General features: G+C 38.5%; 4 protein-coding genes across 8 annotated transcripts; 2 read left to right on the top strand and 2 right to left on the bottom strand.

Annotated features, from left to right (window-relative positions):
- The first annotated feature begins 236 nt into the window (after positions 1 to 236).
- rbp7b (retinol binding protein 7b, cellular) lies at positions 237 to 1,941 on the top strand. The gene is made up of 4 exons (XM_069678296.1): positions 237 to 317; positions 621 to 799; positions 959 to 1,060; positions 1,181 to 1,941. Exons 1-4 carry the CDS (start codon positions 245 to 247, stop codon positions 1,232 to 1,234), a joined length of 408 nt encoding a protein of 135 aa, XP_069534397.1. The 5' UTR covers positions 237 to 244; the 3' UTR covers positions 1,235 to 1,941.
- An 81-nt stretch (positions 1,942 to 2,022) lies between these two features.
- cenps (centromere protein S) lies at positions 2,023 to 4,372 on the top strand. The gene is made up of 5 exons (XM_069677882.1): positions 2,023 to 2,186; positions 2,395 to 2,518; positions 3,742 to 3,775; positions 3,890 to 3,956; positions 4,158 to 4,372. The coding sequence occupies exons 1-5, from the start codon at positions 2,157 to 2,159 to the stop codon at positions 4,269 to 4,271; spliced, it is 369 nt and encodes a 122-aa protein (XP_069533983.1). The 5' UTR covers positions 2,023 to 2,156; the 3' UTR covers positions 4,272 to 4,372.
- tardbpb (TAR DNA binding protein b) lies at positions 4,128 to 9,259 on the bottom strand. Of its 5 annotated transcripts, XR_011309326.1 has the most exons (6): positions 8,505 to 9,259; positions 7,838 to 8,001; positions 7,594 to 7,743; positions 7,319 to 7,489; positions 6,171 to 7,234; positions 4,128 to 5,490 (listed from the first exon to the last, which is right to left on the bottom strand). XR_011309326.1 is itself a non-coding variant. In XM_069677878.1 (5 exons), exons 1-5 carry the CDS (start codon positions 8,743 to 8,745, stop codon positions 6,743 to 6,745), a joined length of 1,218 nt encoding a protein of 405 aa, XP_069533979.1. In that variant the 5' UTR covers positions 8,746 to 9,259; the 3' UTR covers positions 5,497 to 6,742. The 5 variants fall into 5 exon arrangements, 4 of the variants coding, with proteins under 4 accessions (XP_069533979.1, XP_069533980.1, XP_069533981.1 ...); XM_069677878.1 differs by lacking the exon at positions 4,128 to 5,490 and having other exon boundaries at positions 5,497 to 7,234; XM_069677879.1 differs by lacking the exon at positions 4,128 to 5,490 and having other exon boundaries at positions 5,497 to 7,234; positions 7,319 to 7,486.
- Positions 9,260 to 10,374: 1,115 nt separating this feature from the next.
- Positions 10,375 to 20,964, bottom strand: gnb1b (guanine nucleotide binding protein (G protein), beta polypeptide 1b). Its single transcript, XM_069677590.1, has 11 exons — positions 20,586 to 20,964; positions 15,707 to 15,815; positions 15,512 to 15,550; positions 15,324 to 15,430; positions 15,066 to 15,129; positions 14,007 to 14,169; positions 13,759 to 13,825; positions 13,447 to 13,648; positions 13,102 to 13,318; positions 12,887 to 13,002; positions 10,375 to 12,104 (listed from the first exon to the last, which is right to left on the bottom strand). Exons 2-10 carry the CDS (start codon positions 15,761 to 15,763, stop codon positions 12,896 to 12,898), a joined length of 1,023 nt encoding a protein of 340 aa, XP_069533691.1. The 5' UTR covers positions 15,764 to 15,815; positions 20,586 to 20,964; the 3' UTR covers positions 10,375 to 12,104; positions 12,887 to 12,895.
- Positions 20,965 to 21,244: the final 280 nt, after the last annotated feature.

Here is a 21,244-nt window from a genome sequence, read left to right as displayed (position 1 = left end):
TGCCGCCCACTCTTTACATTTTAGCCTCTATACGGAGGCTTTTGTCTTAACAGGAACACAAGTTTCCTCATTTTATGTGTTCACAGTCCTGTTCCGCCCTCCAGTGCTCTTCCTTTGTACGTGTCCAAAATAGCATCACCCCTGCTCCACATTGACACACAATGAAAATCCCACCCATTAACTTTATATCTGATCACTAATGATACTCAAGCTTTCAATTCTGCCAGAGAATCAAACATCCAGGATGCCTGTCGACTACAGTGGAACATGGGACATTGTCAGCAATGTCAATTCTGAAGGATACATGGTTGCGCTCGGTAAGAGTCACAGCTTCTTTAAAGCCATATTTAAAAATACACAGTGGCATTTGAGTGTTTTTGAATGTTTGTTATATGAAGGAAATCCATAAGTAGTGATTATATAATATTTGTCAGAATAATTCATGTAAATTAAATTGGAGAAGTGAGCACCATAATCAGTCATCATTGTGCAGTTTTTTACGTCCAGTGAATTTAACAGTTGATTTGTTTCCTGCTCAGAGCATGATGATAGACGTGGTGACAAAGTAAAGTTAACATGGATGTACCGTGTGTGAACCCTCCCTTCATTTTGACATACAGGCATTGATTTTGCAACGCGTAAGGTCGCCTCGATGTTGAAGCCCCAGAAAGTGATTAAGCAAGACGGAGACGCTTTCACAATCAAGACCTTCACTACTTTCAGAAACTACGACCTCTCGTTCAAAATAGGAGAAGAGTTCAAAGAGGTGACTAAAGGACTGGACAACAGGTCATGCCAGGTAACAACTTACATGAAGTGTATTATTGTAGTTATAAACATTATTTTTCTCTGAAAACTTTTTACACAAAGTCTAAATGTTTTCTGTGGCTGTGCTGTTATCACAAACCCTATATGTAGGGAGTTTGATGTATTGAGTTTCATTTTGGTTCTCTATCAGAGTGTGGTGAACTGGGAAAATGACAAGCTGGTGTGCGTTCAGAGAGGAGAGAAGAAGAACCGAGGGTGGACTCACTGGATTCAGGGAGACGAGCTTCATCTGGTATGACTCTGGCAGATTCACAGAGTATTTTGTGGATTCATACTCATAAAAAAATTATAAACCTACATTGCCATGAGACTTTTTCACTATTTTTAAATGTATTTTGTTTTCTCTCTGCAGGAACTGACTTGTGAGGATCAAGTCTGCAAGCAAATCTATAAGAAGCCTCTGTGATCTAATCGTGAAACTCAAGAGAACGTTATTTACAATATGCCTATAAAATGACATGAGCTGAGGCAAAGCCACATAAAGCAGCTTCTATACTTCATGAAGAGCATGTAACATATATGTAATGTCTGTGATCAAATGCTTGAATTCCTTCCATTGCCAGAGATAGACAGAAGAGACGGAGCCTAAGTGCAGGCTCAGGGACCAAAACTAGAAAACAAAAAAGGAAGACACAAAAAAATATCATGAAAACAAATAAAAGGTCATTGTTCATCAAATGAAGCTCACACAGAAGGTAATTTCTCCTATAACGTAAAACATTTAAAAATAAATAACATTTTCTTCATTTACTTTAGTTTAATCATAAAATTTTAGATTTCATAAACTCCATAAATGACCTTGAAAATTAAAAAGACTTCCAGAAGAAGGTGGCAGGTCATAACTTGCACTCCTACGTATATCATGCCACAACCTGGGAATGTGGGAATGTGAATGACCACAAACAGCACACACATGTTCGAACAAATACATGCGCAAGACATTATGTTGTATTGAGCGTTATATTCAATCAATCAAATCAATGTAAAAAAAAAATGTGTTGTGATACTCTGGCAACATTGTTTTTGAAACTTTCATGCTAATAAATTGAATTTAGAAAAGTTGTATTGGCAGTGCAGTACCTCCCCCTGACCACACGGTGGTGCTGTAGAAATATGAAGGCATTAAAGATCATCAGTTGTTGACTTGCTTGTATGATTTTGCCGCGAGTTTTCTTTTTTCAAGCTAATGGGAACTCTAAAGAACAACTAATAATGTGTGTTTAAGAACAATGTGTTTGTTTACGCTGTAACACATTTATTTCGTGAGTTGTTTCCCTACTTGGTGATCAGTTGCAGCCGTTGTAGCTTAAAAGTTTCTCCATGCGAAAATGTCTGTCGACAGAGACGAGACGCATCAGGTAAGAACATTATTTTTATGTGTATGACAGCATGTTAAATGTATCTCAAATTTGATTTAGCTAACTTAGTTAAAGCTTGCATCTGGCCGGTAGACGTTAGGGACGGCAGCTATAGAAATACTTATTTTTTTATAACTATCGGTGAAGAACGTAATTAGCTGGCATCATATTGATTCCTTATGATCTGATTGAATGTGTTGTATTTCAGAGGTTAAAGGCAGCAGTGCATTTTACTGTGGGTCGCCTATGTCAGCAAACCGGAGAGGACCACCATAGAGAGTTCAGTCGCCAAGTCATAGCAGCGATAGCCGAAACAGCTTTCAGACAATGTGGTGAGTGTCAACCATCCATATATACAGTCATTAGTGTCAACAAGGAAAACAGACTACATGTTCAACACATGCATTATATATTTTAAAATTCATTGACATTCTGTTTTCAAGTGTAACTTCATCTTGTGAATCTAATCGAGTTTGCAGCTTGATAAGATGTCATATATTTAAGTTTATTCAGTGTTATCTGTCCAACAGAGCATTTGGGATTAATGTTTATATATCAACATTTTGATTATACATCATTTTATATCACAGCAGTATTTTTACAACCTTTTACTACCAGTTAGTTATTACTTACTTGAGAGAATTAATACATTTTGTCTAGCAACTATGCAATAAAAAAAGTAAGCAAATAAGTAGTTGCCTTTGAATAATTGTTAACATGCATTTCTTAATTCTGACTTCACTTTTTCCAAAACCTTTACAAAGTTTTTAACAGCTCAGAAACACAATCTCTGACCAAGAATACCTTTGATTAGAGATATTATACTATTATTCTATCACGTTATGCCCAAACAAAATGAATAATGGTATTATTAAATTATTATTATTATTATCATAAAATCAGCAGCCATATGTTCTGCCACCTGTCTGATGTCCCTCTGTGGTGTAATAAAAACTTCATGTATCCCTCAAAAGTACACAGAAAAATAAATGTTATATAATAAAAAACAGACTTCAAACTACTAACAAAGTTGGTTAGTTTCTATTTCTGGATGCTTGACCTCTTTTTTTATTTATGTAACCACACAGCACTTTTAACAGTATGAATTATGCATCCATTCAAAATATGTTGCAGAAATGAATCAGAAAGCCTGCGGTATGCTTCAATGTTTTATTTGTGCTGTTTGAATGACCTTTAAAATGCACAATAAAAAATATTCCAGAATGTATATACAAAAAGGTTACGTATAAAAACCCACTCCATTGATTTGTTGCATTATATAGATGATATAAAACTGAGGTCAAAACCACCTTGATAGGTCTTCATGTAAAGAGGGTATCTGCTGTGATCTTTTCCCTTAATGAGCTTTAAAAAGTATTGTTGGTGTTTGAGTTTAAATGAAAAATATGAATTTTGAAGATGTTTTTTAATTGCTTCTAAAAGGTGCTGCTGTTGTGTTACGTGAAGAACACTAGGTTGGATAAAATATCAGTGTTTTTTCATCATTTTCACATCAGTCTAAACTCATCCAAATGTTGGCTCCCACTTATTTTAGATATATTTGCCAAAGACCTGGAGGCTTTTGCAAGGTAAGACACTTTACATTTGTTATTAACCTCATCCTGTCTTTAAACATAGTTAAGCTAGTATAATCTCTCGCCTCTCATTAAACATCTGATTAAATATCTTAAATTTGATTTCAGGCATGCTAAAAGATGCACAGTGTCTGCAGAAGATGTAAAGCTCTTAGCCCGTCGCAGCACTGCACTGGTGAGTTATTTTTACTCTAATATACAGCACTTAACCAATATGTCACATCTAGTCAAAATCAAACAAATGCACTTATGCCAGTCACTGTAAAACAGACAAAAACATTTCATCCTATTAAAGCACTTCACTGGAACTGTCAGGGTGTATGTATTCTACAGCAGACAGCAAATGTAATGTTTGATTTGCCTTTATTTATTTCAGTCCACCCACATACAAAATAAAAGTGAAGAACTGAACCAGGAGCAGAGGGATTTGAAAAAGAAGAATACCGGGAAGAGGAAGAGCAGAGACACTGAGGAGGAAAGCAGAGAGTAACGACAAGACACAGGCGGGCCTGCAGTGTCTCAATTTTGCCCAACATTCAAATAAACATAAAAGCTGACTTATACATGACAATGAGTTGTACTATATAGTCATTCTTTTATGGGAACTCACACATTCTTAAGTTGTTTTCTTTCAGTGGAATGATAGAGCATTTGGCACTGGTTTGACATGCAATAAAATAAATAGAAAAGTACACTCAAAGTTACAATGACTACAAGAACTCTGAAGACAACATAAAATATATTTTTATTAGAGCAGTTTGAACAGCTTAATAGCATACCTACCATAGTTCTCATGTTGTAAGAATGAGCTATGCATGTGTTAGTACTTAGGGAAACCTCAAGGGACTGTATCAAGCAGACTAATCTGAACTGACTGACCACTTTATAAGGCACATCTGTACAATCCAATACACTTTCCATTAAGTAATTGTTCGATGCGTTTTGGACATGGATTTACAGGGTTTAAATTGTAACATTAAAGCCTGGTGTTATAAAGGACTCCCTAAAAACACTATAATTACCTGGTTGTATGTGGTTTTGCAGGACATAGCCGTGCACCCTTCTGTGAGTCCTAACAAAAGGAAGCAAGCAAAAATCTAATTTTCGAAAAATCATAGATTAAAAACAATCATCTGTTTGAAGTTACAATTAGGTCTCCTGTAAATGTAATCTTGGGGTTAAGAGAAAGAAAGAGAGAAAGTTGCTGTTTTGCTATTATAAACTACATGAGCAGACAAGAACACACATTTATCTAACAACACTAACGGTGGACATAATGCACAGAACCCAAGGTACATTTCAAACTGATTAATTACAAGAGATTGTACAGGTGTACCTCATTAAGTAGCCACTAAGTCTATCAGGCCAGCTAGTAATACCCATCACCAAATCCAAGGCTAAACAAGGTCATTAGTCGTTTAAGCAACACATTGCGTGGAGATGTGATTTCACATTGCTGAGCTGATGCATTTAGCTAACTCTAACCCAATTAAAGACAAATACTTCCTTCTAACCTTAAAACTAGCTGTGAATAATCAACAAGGGATAATTTACTCTTAAAGCCATAAAGCAGCAAAAAGATAGGTACTACCCCGTGTCATGTCTGAGAAGGCCACACACTGAAAGTGTTGGAACTTCCGTCTTCGTCCTTCAGAACAGACTTCAGTCAGGGTTCAAACGGAGACCTCGACCAGCAGAGCCCAAGGTCCCTAGATATGTGAATCGAATTAGATGGTTTTTTATTTGACAAACTGACTCAAGTAATATAAACTAAGCATCTATTCAAATGAACTTTATTAGAGAACTCCCTTCATTTGACATGTTTTATAAACACCCCACAAACAACAAGAGCTACTGGGAACCATTGGACACACACCTCCACGTTCTCACACTATCACTCGCGTCCCCCAGAGTCTTCAACAGGTGTCATCCACATCAAGAACACACTTACAGATCAGTTCAGTAACATGAAAGCACACACCATACAGCATTCAAATCAGATAATATAAGCAATACAAATATTCATCACAACATTCCACTACATTTTGATATTTCTGCACTTGATCGACATACTTAAGAGTAAGGAAAAACTTGCAAAGATTTAAAAAAAAAAAAAAAAAAAAAAAAAAATTCTTGAAGTACTAATTAAAGAATGTCCATGTTAGGGGAGGCGCTCGTAGCATCTGCAGCTTCCACTCACACACTCAAAAAGCAGTCAAAATTGGGCTCTTTCACTGCACAACCAGTCCGTTTCACGCGTCTCTCTCCGTTCGCTCACTCATCGCTTCACTCTTCGCCACAAGCCATCCTCAATCGCACTCATCAGTTCTTAAAATGTCAGTTGCGCAGTTCTTTCCATTTAAAAGTGGATAAAAGTGAAAACACCCACCGTCTCTTAGAACATGCGTAGTGAAGCCGTTCTTTGATGGCATAGCATTTACAGGTGGGAAGAGGGAGAATGATACCGATATCACCCCAAGAATGCTGCCAAAGAGGAGCTTCCTCACAGGAAAATGGAAGAGAGGTGAACTGCAGAAGAGATTTCAATGAAGGCTTTTCCACAGAACTTGACTGCAAATAAAGTTGCACTTAAAACATTTAGGTTTCAACCAGATTCTTCCCAATGCAAGATTGCTTTTTAGGTCGATGACAAAGCCGGATAATGGTGAACCACAAACATTCATGCATTTTCAAAATGGTTATATCACATTTCACAATACATGCATTAGAGAATCCAGTTGAAATGGATACAAACAAATGAGACATCAAAAATAGCACTTTAGTCAGACATCCTGGTAAACAACTCACTTCAACACTTTCTAAATTAAATCTTTAGCATTTTTTCCAAATGTACAAAACATCTTCCACAAAAGTGTTAAGTTTTCAGATACTCATCAACACCAGAAATAAATTTTGAAAAGACTCATCTGTGTCACAATACTTACCATACAAACATTTAACTTACATACCCCACCCAGACGACTTTGACTCCATACTGGACCCAAAACCTGAGCTAAACCCACTGCCACTGGTTGTAGAGTTTGACCCTGTTCCCCAGCCAAGGCTGGCTGAGCTAGTGCCATAGTTGCTGTTTCCTGTACTGAAAGACTGACTCTGGTCCCTGCTAGAGCTTGTTCCACTGGAGGTGCTGCCTGTGGTGGATGTCTGCTGCTGGCTAGCCAGCATGCCCATCATCCCCCAACTACTCTGCAGAGCAGCCTGTGCAGCCGCCATCATGGCCGGGTTCAGACTGAAAGAACCAAAGTTAGCCAGACTACTATTAGTGCTGCTCCCTAACCCACTACGGCTGCTACCAAATGCTTGAGCTCCAAAACCATTCCCAAACCGTGCCGTACGATCAAACTGCCTATTGCCATGTTTGGGCTCAGCATTTGAGATGTGAACGCTGACGCCTTTGATTATTAGATCCTCTCCACAGAGAGACTGGGCAACCTGTGAGGGAAAAGAAGTGAATCAGGTCATCTGGGCAGTGGTACCACAACATCAGAAGTATTTTCTACACATGTAACATCATACCTGATCATCTGCAAATGTGACAAAGGCAAAAGCACGGAATGGTTTGGGGATGAAGACATCTGTGACTTCTCCATACTGCATAAAGAACTGCCTTAGGTCATCAGTGGTCATGTCTTCTGTGCAACGGCCAACAAACACTTTCCGGCTCCTCAGAGGCTCATCTGGACCCTGCTGTGAACAAAAGGAAAAAACACCAATAACAGGTTACTGTGCGTTCCAGCAATGTAAACACTGTTTTTATTCCCAGAGTGTGTTGGTATTCGCATGGACATTACCATATTCACCTTCGAGTTAGGGAGCTTGCAGTCACACCATCTTCCATCAATCATATGGCGCTGGGAGATGACCTTTTCTTGAGCCTCATACTCTGTAAACCTCACAAAGCCAAAACCTTTGGAGTTTCCAGTCTTGGCGTCTCGTTTTACCTGAAAAGAAAAGAAACATATCACAATGACGATCAATTAGCCCCACACAGAACCCAGAGCAATGTGTATTTAATTAATATTGCCAATGACATACCTGAACCATGATGACTTCTCCAAATGTGCTAAAATAGTCTTTAAGGTCCTGCTCTGTTGTTTTCCAAGGAAGACCCAGTACGATCAGGTCAGATGTCTTCATGTCCCCTCTCTTCATTTTGACAGCAGAGGAGGCATCAATTTCCTCCATTTTTCTTTTGTTGTCTGAAATGATATCAACACAGCAACAACACATTTTAAATTCATTGTATATGAACCATGCAGACAGCAATGAATTTGTTTTCCTGCCATTTCTACTGTCTCTAAAAAAACTTGCCAAGGCCGTGTATACATTTTATTTCCTAAATTGTTTGATGGGAACCAAACAACGTTTCAGCTACTAATAATTCTATTCAGTGAAACCAAGACCTGTTTAAAGCAGTTTAAACAACATAGCATACATTCAGGGCTTTTGTTATAGCTTTGGCAAGATGTGTCAAAAGAAACTTGCATCTTGTAACATGTCAACATTGACTCTGCTCTGTTTAGTATCTGAACAGATTTAGCGCCTATAGGCGGACTTTGAAGGCATAAACAAAACACGTCACGCCATTCTCATCTATTTTCAGAGCGCTAAAAGCTACATCATGAATTATAAATAACGTTACATCAGGCCACCTGTTTGGACTAAGTGTTCTTTGGAGGCACTGCAAAGTGTTCATATTTACCTTTTGGATAGTTCACCACATACACCACGTTCCCCCATCCGTTTTCCGGCGCGTGTAGGACCCCTTCCACGAGACGCACTCCCCGCATGCACTGAGATACTGGGCTCCTAAATCGTAGGCCACACGCCCCTGGAAACTGAGCTGCCACGGTTGAAAGCAGAACAGTGCCGTCGTCCTCCGACGGGATCTCCATAGGCTCCTCGTTTTCCTCCTCTGCCACTCGAATGTATACTTCGGCCATTTTCCCCAAAAGAAAGCTTCTTGCTTGTATCAAAACAACGCTGAAGTTAGCAGTTAGCTCGCTAATTGTCCACAATCGGCTAACCCTAGCCGATGCTGCTAACGGAACTGAATGAGTCCGGCGAATTAATTTCTAAATCTGAAGAAAACACGTCTAAAGTAAACAATTCTATAACAAAAATCTCCCTAAGCAAGGTTTGATTTTAAAATATGTCATAAATAATATTTTCCTCCAGTTGCGCTAACGAGCGTGCATCGACCTTAGTGTTCCTTTGTTCGCTGGGACAGGGACTGTTTCGTCAACACAGGACTCAGACCGTTCAACTGTGCCGCGTAATGAAAAATGCGTACCGTCCCCCGCTAACTAATCCGACAAAAATAATTTCCTCAAAATGGCGCATGCAGGCCGATTAAGTTGTACAACCTCAAATAAACATTCGTCCCAAATGAAAAGTATACAACACAGCATGGAATATTTCTTTTCTTTCCACGAGGCGACAAATGAAACCACCAGGAAAGGCCTAGCAAAATGGCATTATCTAAGCGAAAAGGGAACTACGTCATTGGATTGGACGACTTCATGTCTTGTAGGTTAATGTGCCCAGAGTGAGTCGTTAATGTAGCCACTAATCAAATCATTCGTCAGTATAAAGTTGTTAAAGTAACCCAATTCTTAAAGTAAATGTTTATTTCTCTTAGTATGTGTACTATAACTTAGTCGATGATTTTGTTGTTAAAAAGGATTGGTTTACCCCCCTCCCGCAAGGGAGTATGTTAGGCCAGCTTTAGTACAGCTTCAGTTAGCTAGATGGTACGCTGTCAAGATGGCGGTTCGTTTGGCCGTACGTTCTGTGAAATAAAGATCTATAAAGTGGAGCCTATCTTCCATTCTGTGAGATTACGATCATTGATCACAAGAATGTATCAAACTGAAATTTTCCAGTTTATTTTTAACACAACTAGAGAGGGGGTCACTTTGACCTGCATCACTGCATCAGTTACTGGCTGCTGTTATCAGGTAGATGTTAATAACATCAACTGAAATTATTCAATCAGCTTTTATTTGTCTGAAAAGAAGATGGATTTAGCGAATAGTTATATCTTAATTTTTACTATAACAATATCTGCAAGTCGTTGCTAAGTCTTGGACGCTGTTAATAAACAGGTTATTAAAGGATGTTAGAATTGCTTTTTACATTTAAAAAACCCTATCTGTGACATGAATGGTCTTCTGCTTGTAAAATGTCTTTCAAATAGGCTACCAAATAAATACCTTGTACATTTTTTCTATAACACCTGTTAATATTCATATTTTATTTACTTCTAGTTTGCTTGAAGTTTTCTTCAGTTTCCTTTTTACATATATATTTTTATATTTTCCGTAGTGCTCTGATAACAGCAAGACAAATTCCTTGTATGTGTAAAACTACTTGGCAATAAACCCTTATTGTGATTTTCATTAAAAAATAGTGAACTAGTGAACCTGCCCTTCCCAAACAAGCTATCCCTGCAAAACCACTTTTTTTCTGATCACAAAGCTGAAAACGCAGTCTCAGTCTGACTGAGTATTGGCAAAATTAATCTTACTATGTAAATTGAAAATCCTTACAGACTCAACTCAACAAAGAGATCTCAAACAGCTTTTTATTACATTTTTCAATCAATAACAGTACAATTTAGTACAGTATCTATCTTGCATCCAGCTCACCGTGTAACACCAACAGACTGAAATGAAATACAAAAAGTGAAAAGGTACATAAGGGTGCAGAGCTCTATAATATTAATGGAAAGAGAAAAGGGAATCTGTCTCAGTTGAATTGCATTTTCACTTGTGGCCACACACGAATACATCACATTTATTGTACATCATCGCAGAAAAAGGAAAAGTGAAAATATGTCACAACTTTAACAAAAGTGCTTCTGTATACAGTGAAATGTTGTCATTCAGATGTTCTGATTTTCAATTTAAGACCAAGAAAAAATGTACAAAAGTTTAGTATGGATAGTATGTGAGGACGTTTTTGTTCCATTGAGTGTGAAGATTTTGAAGGAGAGAAAAGGACTTGTCAAGGATAGAATTCTCACAATGATTGTTATAATTATTACAAAAATTGGCATCAATAGAACTGGTAAGCATAATTTACACTAAGTATGCAATCAATATTAAGTCTTTCTCCATTCTTGCTCACTCTGGTGCATAGCATTACCAGTATTAGTACATGTATGATGTATGCAGAGTTGGAGCCAAAAAAATGGCTTCTAGTAAGTTCAATCAATAGGTTACTCTCCTTTTCAGAAACAAAGAGAAAAAAAAAATCTAGGATTTTGCACCATTGAAAGCAAGTCTACAGCATGCACATCTAAATTAACTCATGGCAGACAAAATTAAATGTCTTAACTTAAAACATCAGACCATTATTTTCAGACATTGATTTGTACATTTCATTCACAGAGTTGCAACTGCAGTCCCAAGCAAAGGAAGTGTCTATTTAGTCAGGTGAGGTGTTTCACTCAAAGTGGATACTAAACACAACCCTCCCTCCCCCCCATCCATATAATAAAATCCAGCCATGCCCCAATTATCTCAGCACCTACCTTGCTACCCCACCCCTTCCCACCCAGATTTTAAAGGCATGTACAAGAATTAAGGGGGTTAACTGTATAAGTTACTCGTAATAAGTCCTTTTGTACTGGAATGAGCATTCATAACTTAGAGCATGTGCTTGGTTAGTTAACATAGTATTAGTTGAGAGGCGAAGCTTCTTCATGTGCAAAAGGCTGTGATGAAACAAAAACAGCTAGTATATAAATACATCATGGACATTTTGAAAGCTGCTCGTGTAATATGATCCAAGCTTTTACTTGCATTACGTTCTGCCTGTTTTCTCTCATCTGTCTTATATGATTTAACTGGATTAGAAAGACAAAGCAGTAATTCAAACATTTCTAAAACCACTAAAGAAATATGACAAAAAGAAAGCCATCAAGAATAACAAACCATCAGAATAGAATTCTTAAAAAAAAAAAAAAAAAAAAAAAAAAGTTAAATAATTTGTACAATTACACTCCAACATTTGCTTTCAAGACGCACACATTTGCATGGGATGATAGTGTTGTTTTTTCTCTTTCAAGGTAACATAAAATGGTCCGAGAAGGAATGCACAAGTTTCTGATTTGATACCACAGGAGATCCTTTCTTAACTAGGTGATAAACAATTGTGCTCTTCTTTGTGTAGGAAAGGCATTGGTTTCCCTTCGTTTTTGTGGTGTCCAAGTCAGTTTAAACAGTGTTGAAGAAGATGCTGTGAACATTCTGAAGTTGTAATGGTCTTCCAGTCAACTTTGGAGTTAAAAGAACATCTGGGAAACAAAGACAAACGAAATTAAGAATTAACTAATCTAACCTGATCTACAATTTAGCTTGTTTAAACTTTAAAGTGTCATGTACAAGTGTGTCATGACATAATGGGCCAAGATTAAATAAGAAGCTAGCTCATTATTCAGGCCTAGATCACTAGGGGCTACTTGTTAATTACACATATATCATTATATCCACAGCAAGCTCAGGCCTTTTCCCAAGCCTGTTCCGTATAATTAAAAATTTAGAGAAGCCATAAAAGCCATGGTGTTGGATCTTTCTTCCTACATTTGACAGGTTTTAGTTCTATTAATTTTATTACATATGTTTAGATTGTAAGTGGTAGAAATTTGAGGTGTACTAACTGGTCAGTGTACTCTTTTTACCTCCGCCAGATGGGTTTGTTTCTCCACACAAGTCAACAAAATTATGCTTAAACAAATGCAGTTGTCCTAACACTAATCTACAGCTTATTGAAAAGGTAGGGGGCAGGAATGTTTGGTTGATCACATTAGACAAAAGAAAACGCAGAGTTTCAAGCTAACAGGTGTCTCATAAATGCAGCCCAACAAAAGACAGACAGATTTCATTAAACCCACAACCTTCTTAAACCTGTAAGGGCAAAGACGTAGCCCAAAAGCATACCAGTTCAGCCACACAAAACAGGAGGCTTCAACAAACATTTGCAACTACAGGTTTAGAACTAGGACTTAACATGGAACAGCCTTAGGTACAAATGTAAGAAACTGTGAATCAATAATTAAAAAAAAAAAAAAAAGGAAACCTTCAGGCTTCAATTCCAGATCTTCAGAAAACTGTCCCAGGATCCTGTTGCAACTGCCATGCCGTCATCAGTTACTCCCAGGCAGCTCACACGGTTGTCATGTCCAGCCAACACACCTACAAAAGAAACAATTGTTATTATAGTATCCAAGTACATTTAATCACTCCGTGTCTCTGAGTATCCAGGGTCCAAAGATTGCTGCTTCAGCTACTCACCAGCACGGTCAGCTTTTAGTGTGTCCCACACGTTACAGTTGAAGTCATCATATCCGGCCAGAAGAAGACGGCCACTCTTTGAGAATGCGACGGAGGTGATGCCACATATGATATTGTCATGAGAGTAGATCATTAATTCCTGATCAGCACGCAGATCAAACAGCCTGCAGGTGGCATCATCAGAGCCGGTGGCAAAGGCATTGCCATTAGGGAAGAACTGAAAGTAAAACAAGATCAAATATTATTGCAAAACACAGGAACACAAGAAACAAAAGCTACAGTATGAAACGAAGTGCAATTTCGAGAAAAAGGAGAAAATGTTGAAGCAGTTTTTGAAGAGCTTACACAGATGGCATTGATGTCAGACTCGTGGCCAGTGAACGTCTGTCTGCACATGCCCTCTCGGACATCCCAGAGTTTAGCAGAGGCATCACAAGCACCAGAGACGAATAATCGGGCGTCAGGGGCCAAGGACAGGCTCATGACATCACCTGTGTGTCCAGCAAAAGTGGTTGTCTGCTGGCCAGTCTCAATGTCCCAAAGTGCACTGCGAAATAAAATACACAATTAAGCCATTTGTCCAATGTACTAGCTGTTACACAAAGATGTTGAAACAGCACAGGAAAGCAGCTCAATGTCGGCAATCCTTTTACTTACCAAGTGGTATCTCCAGAGCTTGTCACAATCTGGTTGTCATCAAGAAAGCGACAGCAGGACAGGTATCCTGATATTTAAAGAATCAACAGAGGAGGGGTTATTGATATGGAAGATCATGACAGATAAAACGACATATTTCTATTTCTGCTGTCTTTTAACCTTTAACAATCTTTGTAATTTGCTAAGACTTTCATTGTAATGCTTTAGATATTACGTGACAGTGACAAAAATGACAGTAGCACACATACCTGTATGTCCAGCGAGCTCACGGCTCACGCGTACATTCCCCTCGCGGGTTTTCAGGTTGTAGATGGAGCAGATGTTGTCTAAGCCACCGCAGGCCACATAATTTCCTGACGGTGCATACGCGCAAGTCATGACCCAGGAAGATCGAAGTGGAATGGCATGAACCTACAAAAACACACAAACACATTACTTCATGTAAAAGTCCAGTTTCATAATAGAACAATTAGAACACAAGAATTTACAGTAGCTAAAGACTATTACTATTAAAGCACCCATGACCCATCAAGAGCGAGTGAAATGAGAACAAGGCCCAGCATGCACTGTTTAGGCATTAGAGAGTGTCCTGTGTAATCACTCCATTTCCATTTTAATGGAACGTATCATATGCCAATCAATACGCTGTTACTTAGTGGATCTCGTAGAGAGAATAACATGGCAGCTTGATATAGCAAAGGCCGAAACGTGCACTTTTTCTATTTGTGAGACCCTATCAGCATTAAAGTATCCCATACACTATTCTGACCTCAATCTGGTCCACAATCTCCTCAGCGGGTCTAGAGATACACTGGAAGAATGACCCTTTAATCTTTTTAAATCCCAGTTGGATTTGTTGCCGGCTGTATCGAACTGACAGCAAATGCTTTTTCAGCGTCAGCAGGAAAACTTCTTCTCGGACGTGACGGTGTATATCTATTTTACATTTTCGGTTGGTTGTAGAGAGGGCTAGATCGCCTCTCTTTCAGCTGATATGTAGCGCTTCTGAATGAATTGCAGATACATGCAGCATTGGAAGAGTTAGTTTCCCTTCCTTTATTCTCGTAAAACCTTACAAGTTACATAAGAAAAGACGCATGCCGCAAAATAGAACAAGGCCCATATCTCCTTTGATTTCAAGTTTTTAAATTGTAGCAGAAATTACTGTATTTACCTGTGTATGCCAACAATGACATGCATTCATCTCCAAGTCTAAACGGCTGCTCTTATTACTTTGCCTTCTACATACATGACACAGATTGCCTTTTTTTTTCTTAAACTATTACCTGTAAAAAGAAATACCTTACCTTATTTGTAGTATAGCTGTCCCAAATAATGAGTTTGCCATCTTGAGAGGCACTGACCAGGAGCCTACACAAGTGAGAACAGCAATATAAACATCACAATCGCAGTTGACAACCAAAATCTATTTGTATCTTGAATCATGAGCAAAACGCTGCAGAAAAATGTTTAACTCTTACATTAAGATATACTCTAACGTTTACACTTTGCTCAATATTTGACATAAAGCAAGAAAGTGCAACAACAAAAATGATCTTTTTTACCTGGAATCTGTTCCCCAATGCATGGCATAGATTTTAGCCAAATGACCCCTCAGCGTTCGTCTTGTACGCATCTGGATTCGTCCAACGGGGTCAATATTAGCTGTGATCTGTAAAACATAAAGCACTCTGGTTAATTTGAGTCCAAATTCTTTTCATCTTTAGAATAAAATCATAATGTTAAATGTAACCTGTGATAGTGTGGCATCTGCGCATGCTTTCCTGGCATCCTGAAAAGGAGGAAAGTCAAATCTTTAGGGCAACATTAATCCATCTCACATGTATCTTTGCTGTAAATGCTTTAACTTTGGCTTAAAGTGTTAATTCTATTTTTAATAGTATTTATGAAATTGTGTGTAAAAAAAAAAAAGGTGTTTGTTACTCACTCTGATCTGATTTTTGAGCTGCTCTGCCTCCTGGCGTAACTGGTCCAGTTCACTCATTTTATCCTGCTTTTTCAATTACCTTACTCCAGCTACCGGGACACTTGTTGATCTAAAAAAAAAAAAACAAGAAGGAAGAGAAACATTTTAGTTCATTCACACAAATCTTTATGTAAAATTAAGGTCACATTTTTTCCCAATGAAGGCACAGTTGGCCTGAAACCATAACACAGATTTGATGACAGTAGAAGAAGAGCTCCAGTCAGTTTCACTGGATTTTCAATAAACCTAATTCTTTGCCTACAGTATACAGTATCTAGCCTACAGTTTATGGTTCAACCTTACTTTCACACCTCAATGTCGCTAACATAATCCTGATACACACTTTAGATTGCCAGACAAATCCTGTTAAGGCATGACTTTCCAATGAGCCGAGAAGCAGTCGTTATCCTGTTGACCTCAATCCCCGGGATACTCAGAATTTTAGCCGAGTGATCAATAAGCCACTTATATTAATACAGAGCCTCGAGGCACTCGAAAAGTTTTGTGTAATAAAATAACATTAAAAAACTCATCCCACATCCAGCTCCAAATATAAAAGCCATGTCTTGGACTACGTCAAGTCCTATTTTTCAAAGCAAATGAATGCATGTTTCAAGACATGTCAAGACAGAAAATTGACAGCAAATAATTTTGTGCATAATGACCTGTCCAGTACAAGACAGATTTTATTTACAATGAACGTGATATCCAAATATAAACTTTTAACTGAGCAAATCAAAGAAAAAGTCCTTTCGTATTGTAATTTTGCTAACGTTACTGATAAGCATTTCATTTCTGTAGCATACTGTGACACATATGTCAGTCCAACTGTTTGATGACACATGCACAGTCCAATACACTTTCAAATGTATGCAAAGGGAGCACAAAGCAACATGATAGCAGCTTAGCCCAAAGCAAAACGGCAAAATGTAAATTCATATTTTGAATAATGTCAGTAGTTGGTGTAGTGGTTTTTGAAAGTCACTGATCGCTTACCAACTCCAGAAAATGGATTCCCTTGTGCTTAGATCTATCTAATCAATTATTAAAGCGTGTCAAAGAGAGCATTTAGGAACAAATTTATGATTGTACTCATAATGTGCGTGACTGTGAATGTTAAAAATGGTACAGAATGTTTTTTGTGGTACTCACGACTACATCCAGAGAACTGGTTAGTCAATACAAATTGAGTATGCACACGCAATTTTAACCAAAATGCTAAATCATTAATGATTAATGATAGAGGTTGACACTGTTGCATCAACTCTTATAAAACGACCAAAAGGTAGCTTTGTAGAGATATTCAACACAACATTGTATGAGTACATATTAACACTTATTACTAATAAGGACTATAGGCTGTGCAGGCTGCCCTCTAAGAGGCATATTGCCCCCTTGAATCTGAGAAAAACAAGCAATATAAAAGATTTCGCACAACATATGTTGCAGTTCAAAGTGCAATATTGCAAATAGGAGAAAAAAAAGACTGTTAACACCCCTGATAAAACCATTCAGTTGACCAACCTTGCCCTTCCAGTTACCTTACCTGCTGTATGTCAGTCAGTAGGCCTATGACAGTGGAGGTCTCGAGACAAGACTGACACTCCTCTCTACCTGACTATGTTATCCCTTAGGTCCTCTGATTGGTTGACCTTTTTAACACAGGTTATCCTCTTACCCTCATTAATCTACAAATAACCGTGTCATGGAATGTAATTATTATGCAGTATCATCAATGGACAGCAGAATGTCGTTCTCACCTTGACAAAGATATAGCTGAGAAATATTCTTGGATGTATTAATTATTTTACACTGAACAAGTTAAATAAAAGTTGAATCAATTGTGCTGAATTGTATTGTCAGACAACGTTTGCCAATGCACAGAGTAGTGTTTAATACATAAGTTATAGGCTTATACATAATTATCAAGGTTTGAACAGGCAACAAAAACATCTTAAAATATGCATTTTGTTAACCTTCTATATGATTCCATTAAATATTTAATGTGATGAGTAATTAATATTGAATATTATAAAAAGTATATTTGGGTTTTGAATGCTGTATTAGCAAAATAGTGCTATCTATATTGAACTCTTAAGTCATTAATAAGCTTTCAGTTCTGATCATTAACATTGTGGAGGTAAAGCAGACAGGTTTCTGTCGCTATGAAAGGCTCCTTGAATATATATCTATTAGCAAATACTCTTCAGTGACACAATAATCCAGACTCAGAACTTTTATTTCCCATTGACCTCTGTGGATGCTTACAGTTAAGGAGTTCCTCTCCCTCATCACTTCTGCTTTCCAAGCGCCTGATCAGGGTCAGCTGACTGCATGATAAACAATGAGCAGTGGCAAACAGCCTAGAGTTGTAGCTCACTAGCTTTTCTTAGGTCCCTTAAGGGCAGTCTGTGCCTGCTACTTTTAAAAAAGGTGTCTCATACATCTCCGGTTAACACTTAAAAAAATAATTCTCTGACTCTGCAGTCTGTTCTCAAAGGACAACTCAGTTGATCCGTACTGTTAAAGGATGATAATGCAATGTTTCACAGGTCTAAAGCTGGATCATAGAAAAGGCCATAACCAGCAATATCACTACGCAACTCTATAATCCTAAAAGCTAAAATCCTCAGTCAATGAGTCTCTAATCCTATCCATGTCCACTAACATAAACAGCTGGCAGATCCAGCTCGGGCATTAGAAATATGTTTTCCTAATCATAAAAAGGATGAGTTTAATCTTAATTCTTTTACACACAACATACTTACAGCAAGTGCCTGGATTTTATCGAAGCTGGAAAAATCATAACCCTAATACAGTCCAACCATTCCCGCTGGCTTGTGTGACCAGATACTGTATTATCAGTGTAATCCTTGTTTAAATAAAGTGGCTTTTTAAAAGAATACATGCATGTAAGAAATTCATTTGCAAATAACATGCACATGATTCCAACATAAATGATTGAGCTACTGCATGGAAGGCAGCTAAAAGACAATACAATCAACATAACCAGTGTGCATATTTTCTTAGTGCTGTTTGTGCGCAGGTTAATCCAGCTCTGTATGTGGTGTAGTGATAGTTTACATAGTCACTGTGTGCAGTTCTGTGATTTGCCTACAACAGAAGAATAGTTTGCATTGGATTTGAATGGCTGCTGGATAGCTGTTTCAGTTGGTTTGTCAATCTAATTTGTTTAGAGACTTGGTGCTACAGAGCCCCTACACATATTTTAGGAGAACATTTTTACCAATTTAGCACTAAAATGTCGTAACTGTCAGTAAGACCTTTCGTGTCCGGTTAGGTCTAATCTAATTTCTACATATACAGAACGCTGCACAATGCAATGATAAAATGACTTGCACTGATGGAAATCTGAGAAGATGCAGCTAAACGCCATCTTGCAGACTGCTGTCCGCTAGTTAGCCTGCTAGCAGGCTTGGCTGTGAAGGCCTGCAGGCAGGGCAGAGTATTCAAGAGAGCAATACTCGGTGAATTTATTAGTAAGAAGTTCACTTGTGATGGAACAATGTCCGGTACAAAGTTGATCTAACGTCAGGTCCGCTGTATAAGACGCATAAAGCTAATAGCTAGAAGCATCTAATGCAAAAGAAACCGTAACCACAGACACTCAGGGCTGGACTCGGCAGCTCTTCCGCAATTACACGGAGTGCTATGTAGTTAGCTTTTAAGCGTAGTGGGTAAACCTAGAAACTCGGCGATTGCTTGGCTTGCAGAAATCCACTTACCTATGCACTAACAATCTCGTTAAAGCCGACAGAGTAAAGTTGATTTGATTAAGACCTATCAGTATATTCAGTTGGTTCCCTAATCTTGTAGTGAAACTGAGCCTGTAAAACTGCAAGGTCGGGCGGCGATGGCCTGTTTGACTTCAGTGGGTAAAAATGCAATAACAGAGGCGGATGATTTTTCCTAATGTAGATGACCATCTATTCTACACCGCTGCACAACCGCCTATTAGCTAACTGGTAAAAAAAAATAGCATTACTAGCCCAAGTTAAAGGCGGTGCACGGCGCGGCCGAGTCGATGTGCTAACTTATTAGTTCAGCTGGTAAAAAAAATAGGGTGTTAACGCGGATACAATAGCTCACGTAAATTAAGTGTGGATGTTAAATTTATATATAGATAACATGCAGTTTTTAAGTTAACTTGTGATGCCGACTGTTCTGCTATCGCCAATAATCAAAATTTGCTGTTAATTTGTTTACGGGACGTTTATTGTTCGAGCCCAGCCCAGTGTGTCATCATCCACTGACAGCAACATCTTTATATGTAACATCTTTTTGTGTAACATTACGAGTACAAAGCAACCCACAGCTAAAAAGGAAGCTCAATGTGGCATCAATATCACTGCAGTTAGCCATATTAACTTATTACAACCCAGTTCCTTAACTAGTGTATTTTAGGCCAAGAAGCGGCTCCACTGGGCCGTCGCTGGTATCAAGCCTTACTGATATTAACGTGACTTAAACGCCGGGGGTTTTCGCTAACACGAACAGTACTTAACCTATCTCAATTAACTGGATGCAATAAGCCAGTTATGTAGAGATACGGTTTGAGCCAATCCCCTTATCAACTGAAAATACAAAGCGCAAATATTCACTGCTGCAGCCAAACTTTAAAATCCGAGACTTATATTTGCTTTAGATAAAACAGCTAACTAAATGTTAGCCATCCGCAGCTAACTAAATGGCTAGGAAGCTAGCTATCGCTACCCCACCCCCGGACAGTTCAATTCCGCCACAATTCATCAGCTAATGGCATTTACATTTACTGTGAAAAATTAGGAAGCAGTATGATAATCGCTTTATTTCATCTTACCTGATTCAATTTGCGTTTGTTTTTGCGTTTTGGCATTGACTGGAAAACAAGACGGCGTATACCTCCGATCCACGCATCAACGAACACCTAAACGCTAGCTTACTAACCAGCTAGCCAGCTAGCGTTAGTTTTTCCGAGGAGCAGCCTTCACGAGCGCAGGCAACAGCGAGGGAGCTTCACAACCTCAGTCAACCAACCGGAGAGGGGAGGAGGGGGGGGATCACACCCACTAGCCCTGTACTGATGTAACTGCCCAAGCAGAATAAAAGGCTAATCTGTAAAGTCACTTTACTTCATTAAAAGCAGACAGTCAACTGTATCCTTTTTTGCCAAGCTTAACATCTGCCCTTTCTGTAGTAACACTCTCGTCCGGCCATCGAACGACGAGATGGGCGCGGTAACCCTGCAGTCAGCGCTGGGAAACCCCACGCTGCAGCAGCGATGGGTATAGAACCTTCGATTGGTGTTTTATCTATCTTTAGCTGGAGATGCTAGAGCTATTAATCACTCTAAACAATGTGTAGCACTCATTATTTGTTACTTGTGCATTTAATAGAGTGTAAGCTAGGGGAACATGGTGTTCGTTTGTCCATTTTCCTTCCTGCAACCCCGTCTAACTAAAGGGCTGAGTCAGTCAGTCAGTACGGGCTCATCTTGGC

This window comes from Semicossyphus pulcher, unplaced genomic scaffold (genome assembly GCF_022749685.1).
Source record: "Semicossyphus pulcher isolate SPU_LCO1_2020_fin unplaced genomic scaffold, fSemPul1.0.p SCAF_3, whole genome shotgun sequence".
NCBI lineage: Eukaryota > Metazoa > Chordata > Actinopteri > Labriformes > Labridae > Semicossyphus > Semicossyphus pulcher.
Note: the sequence above shows the minus strand (reverse complement) of the source record. Positions and strands in the feature narration are given on the sequence as shown.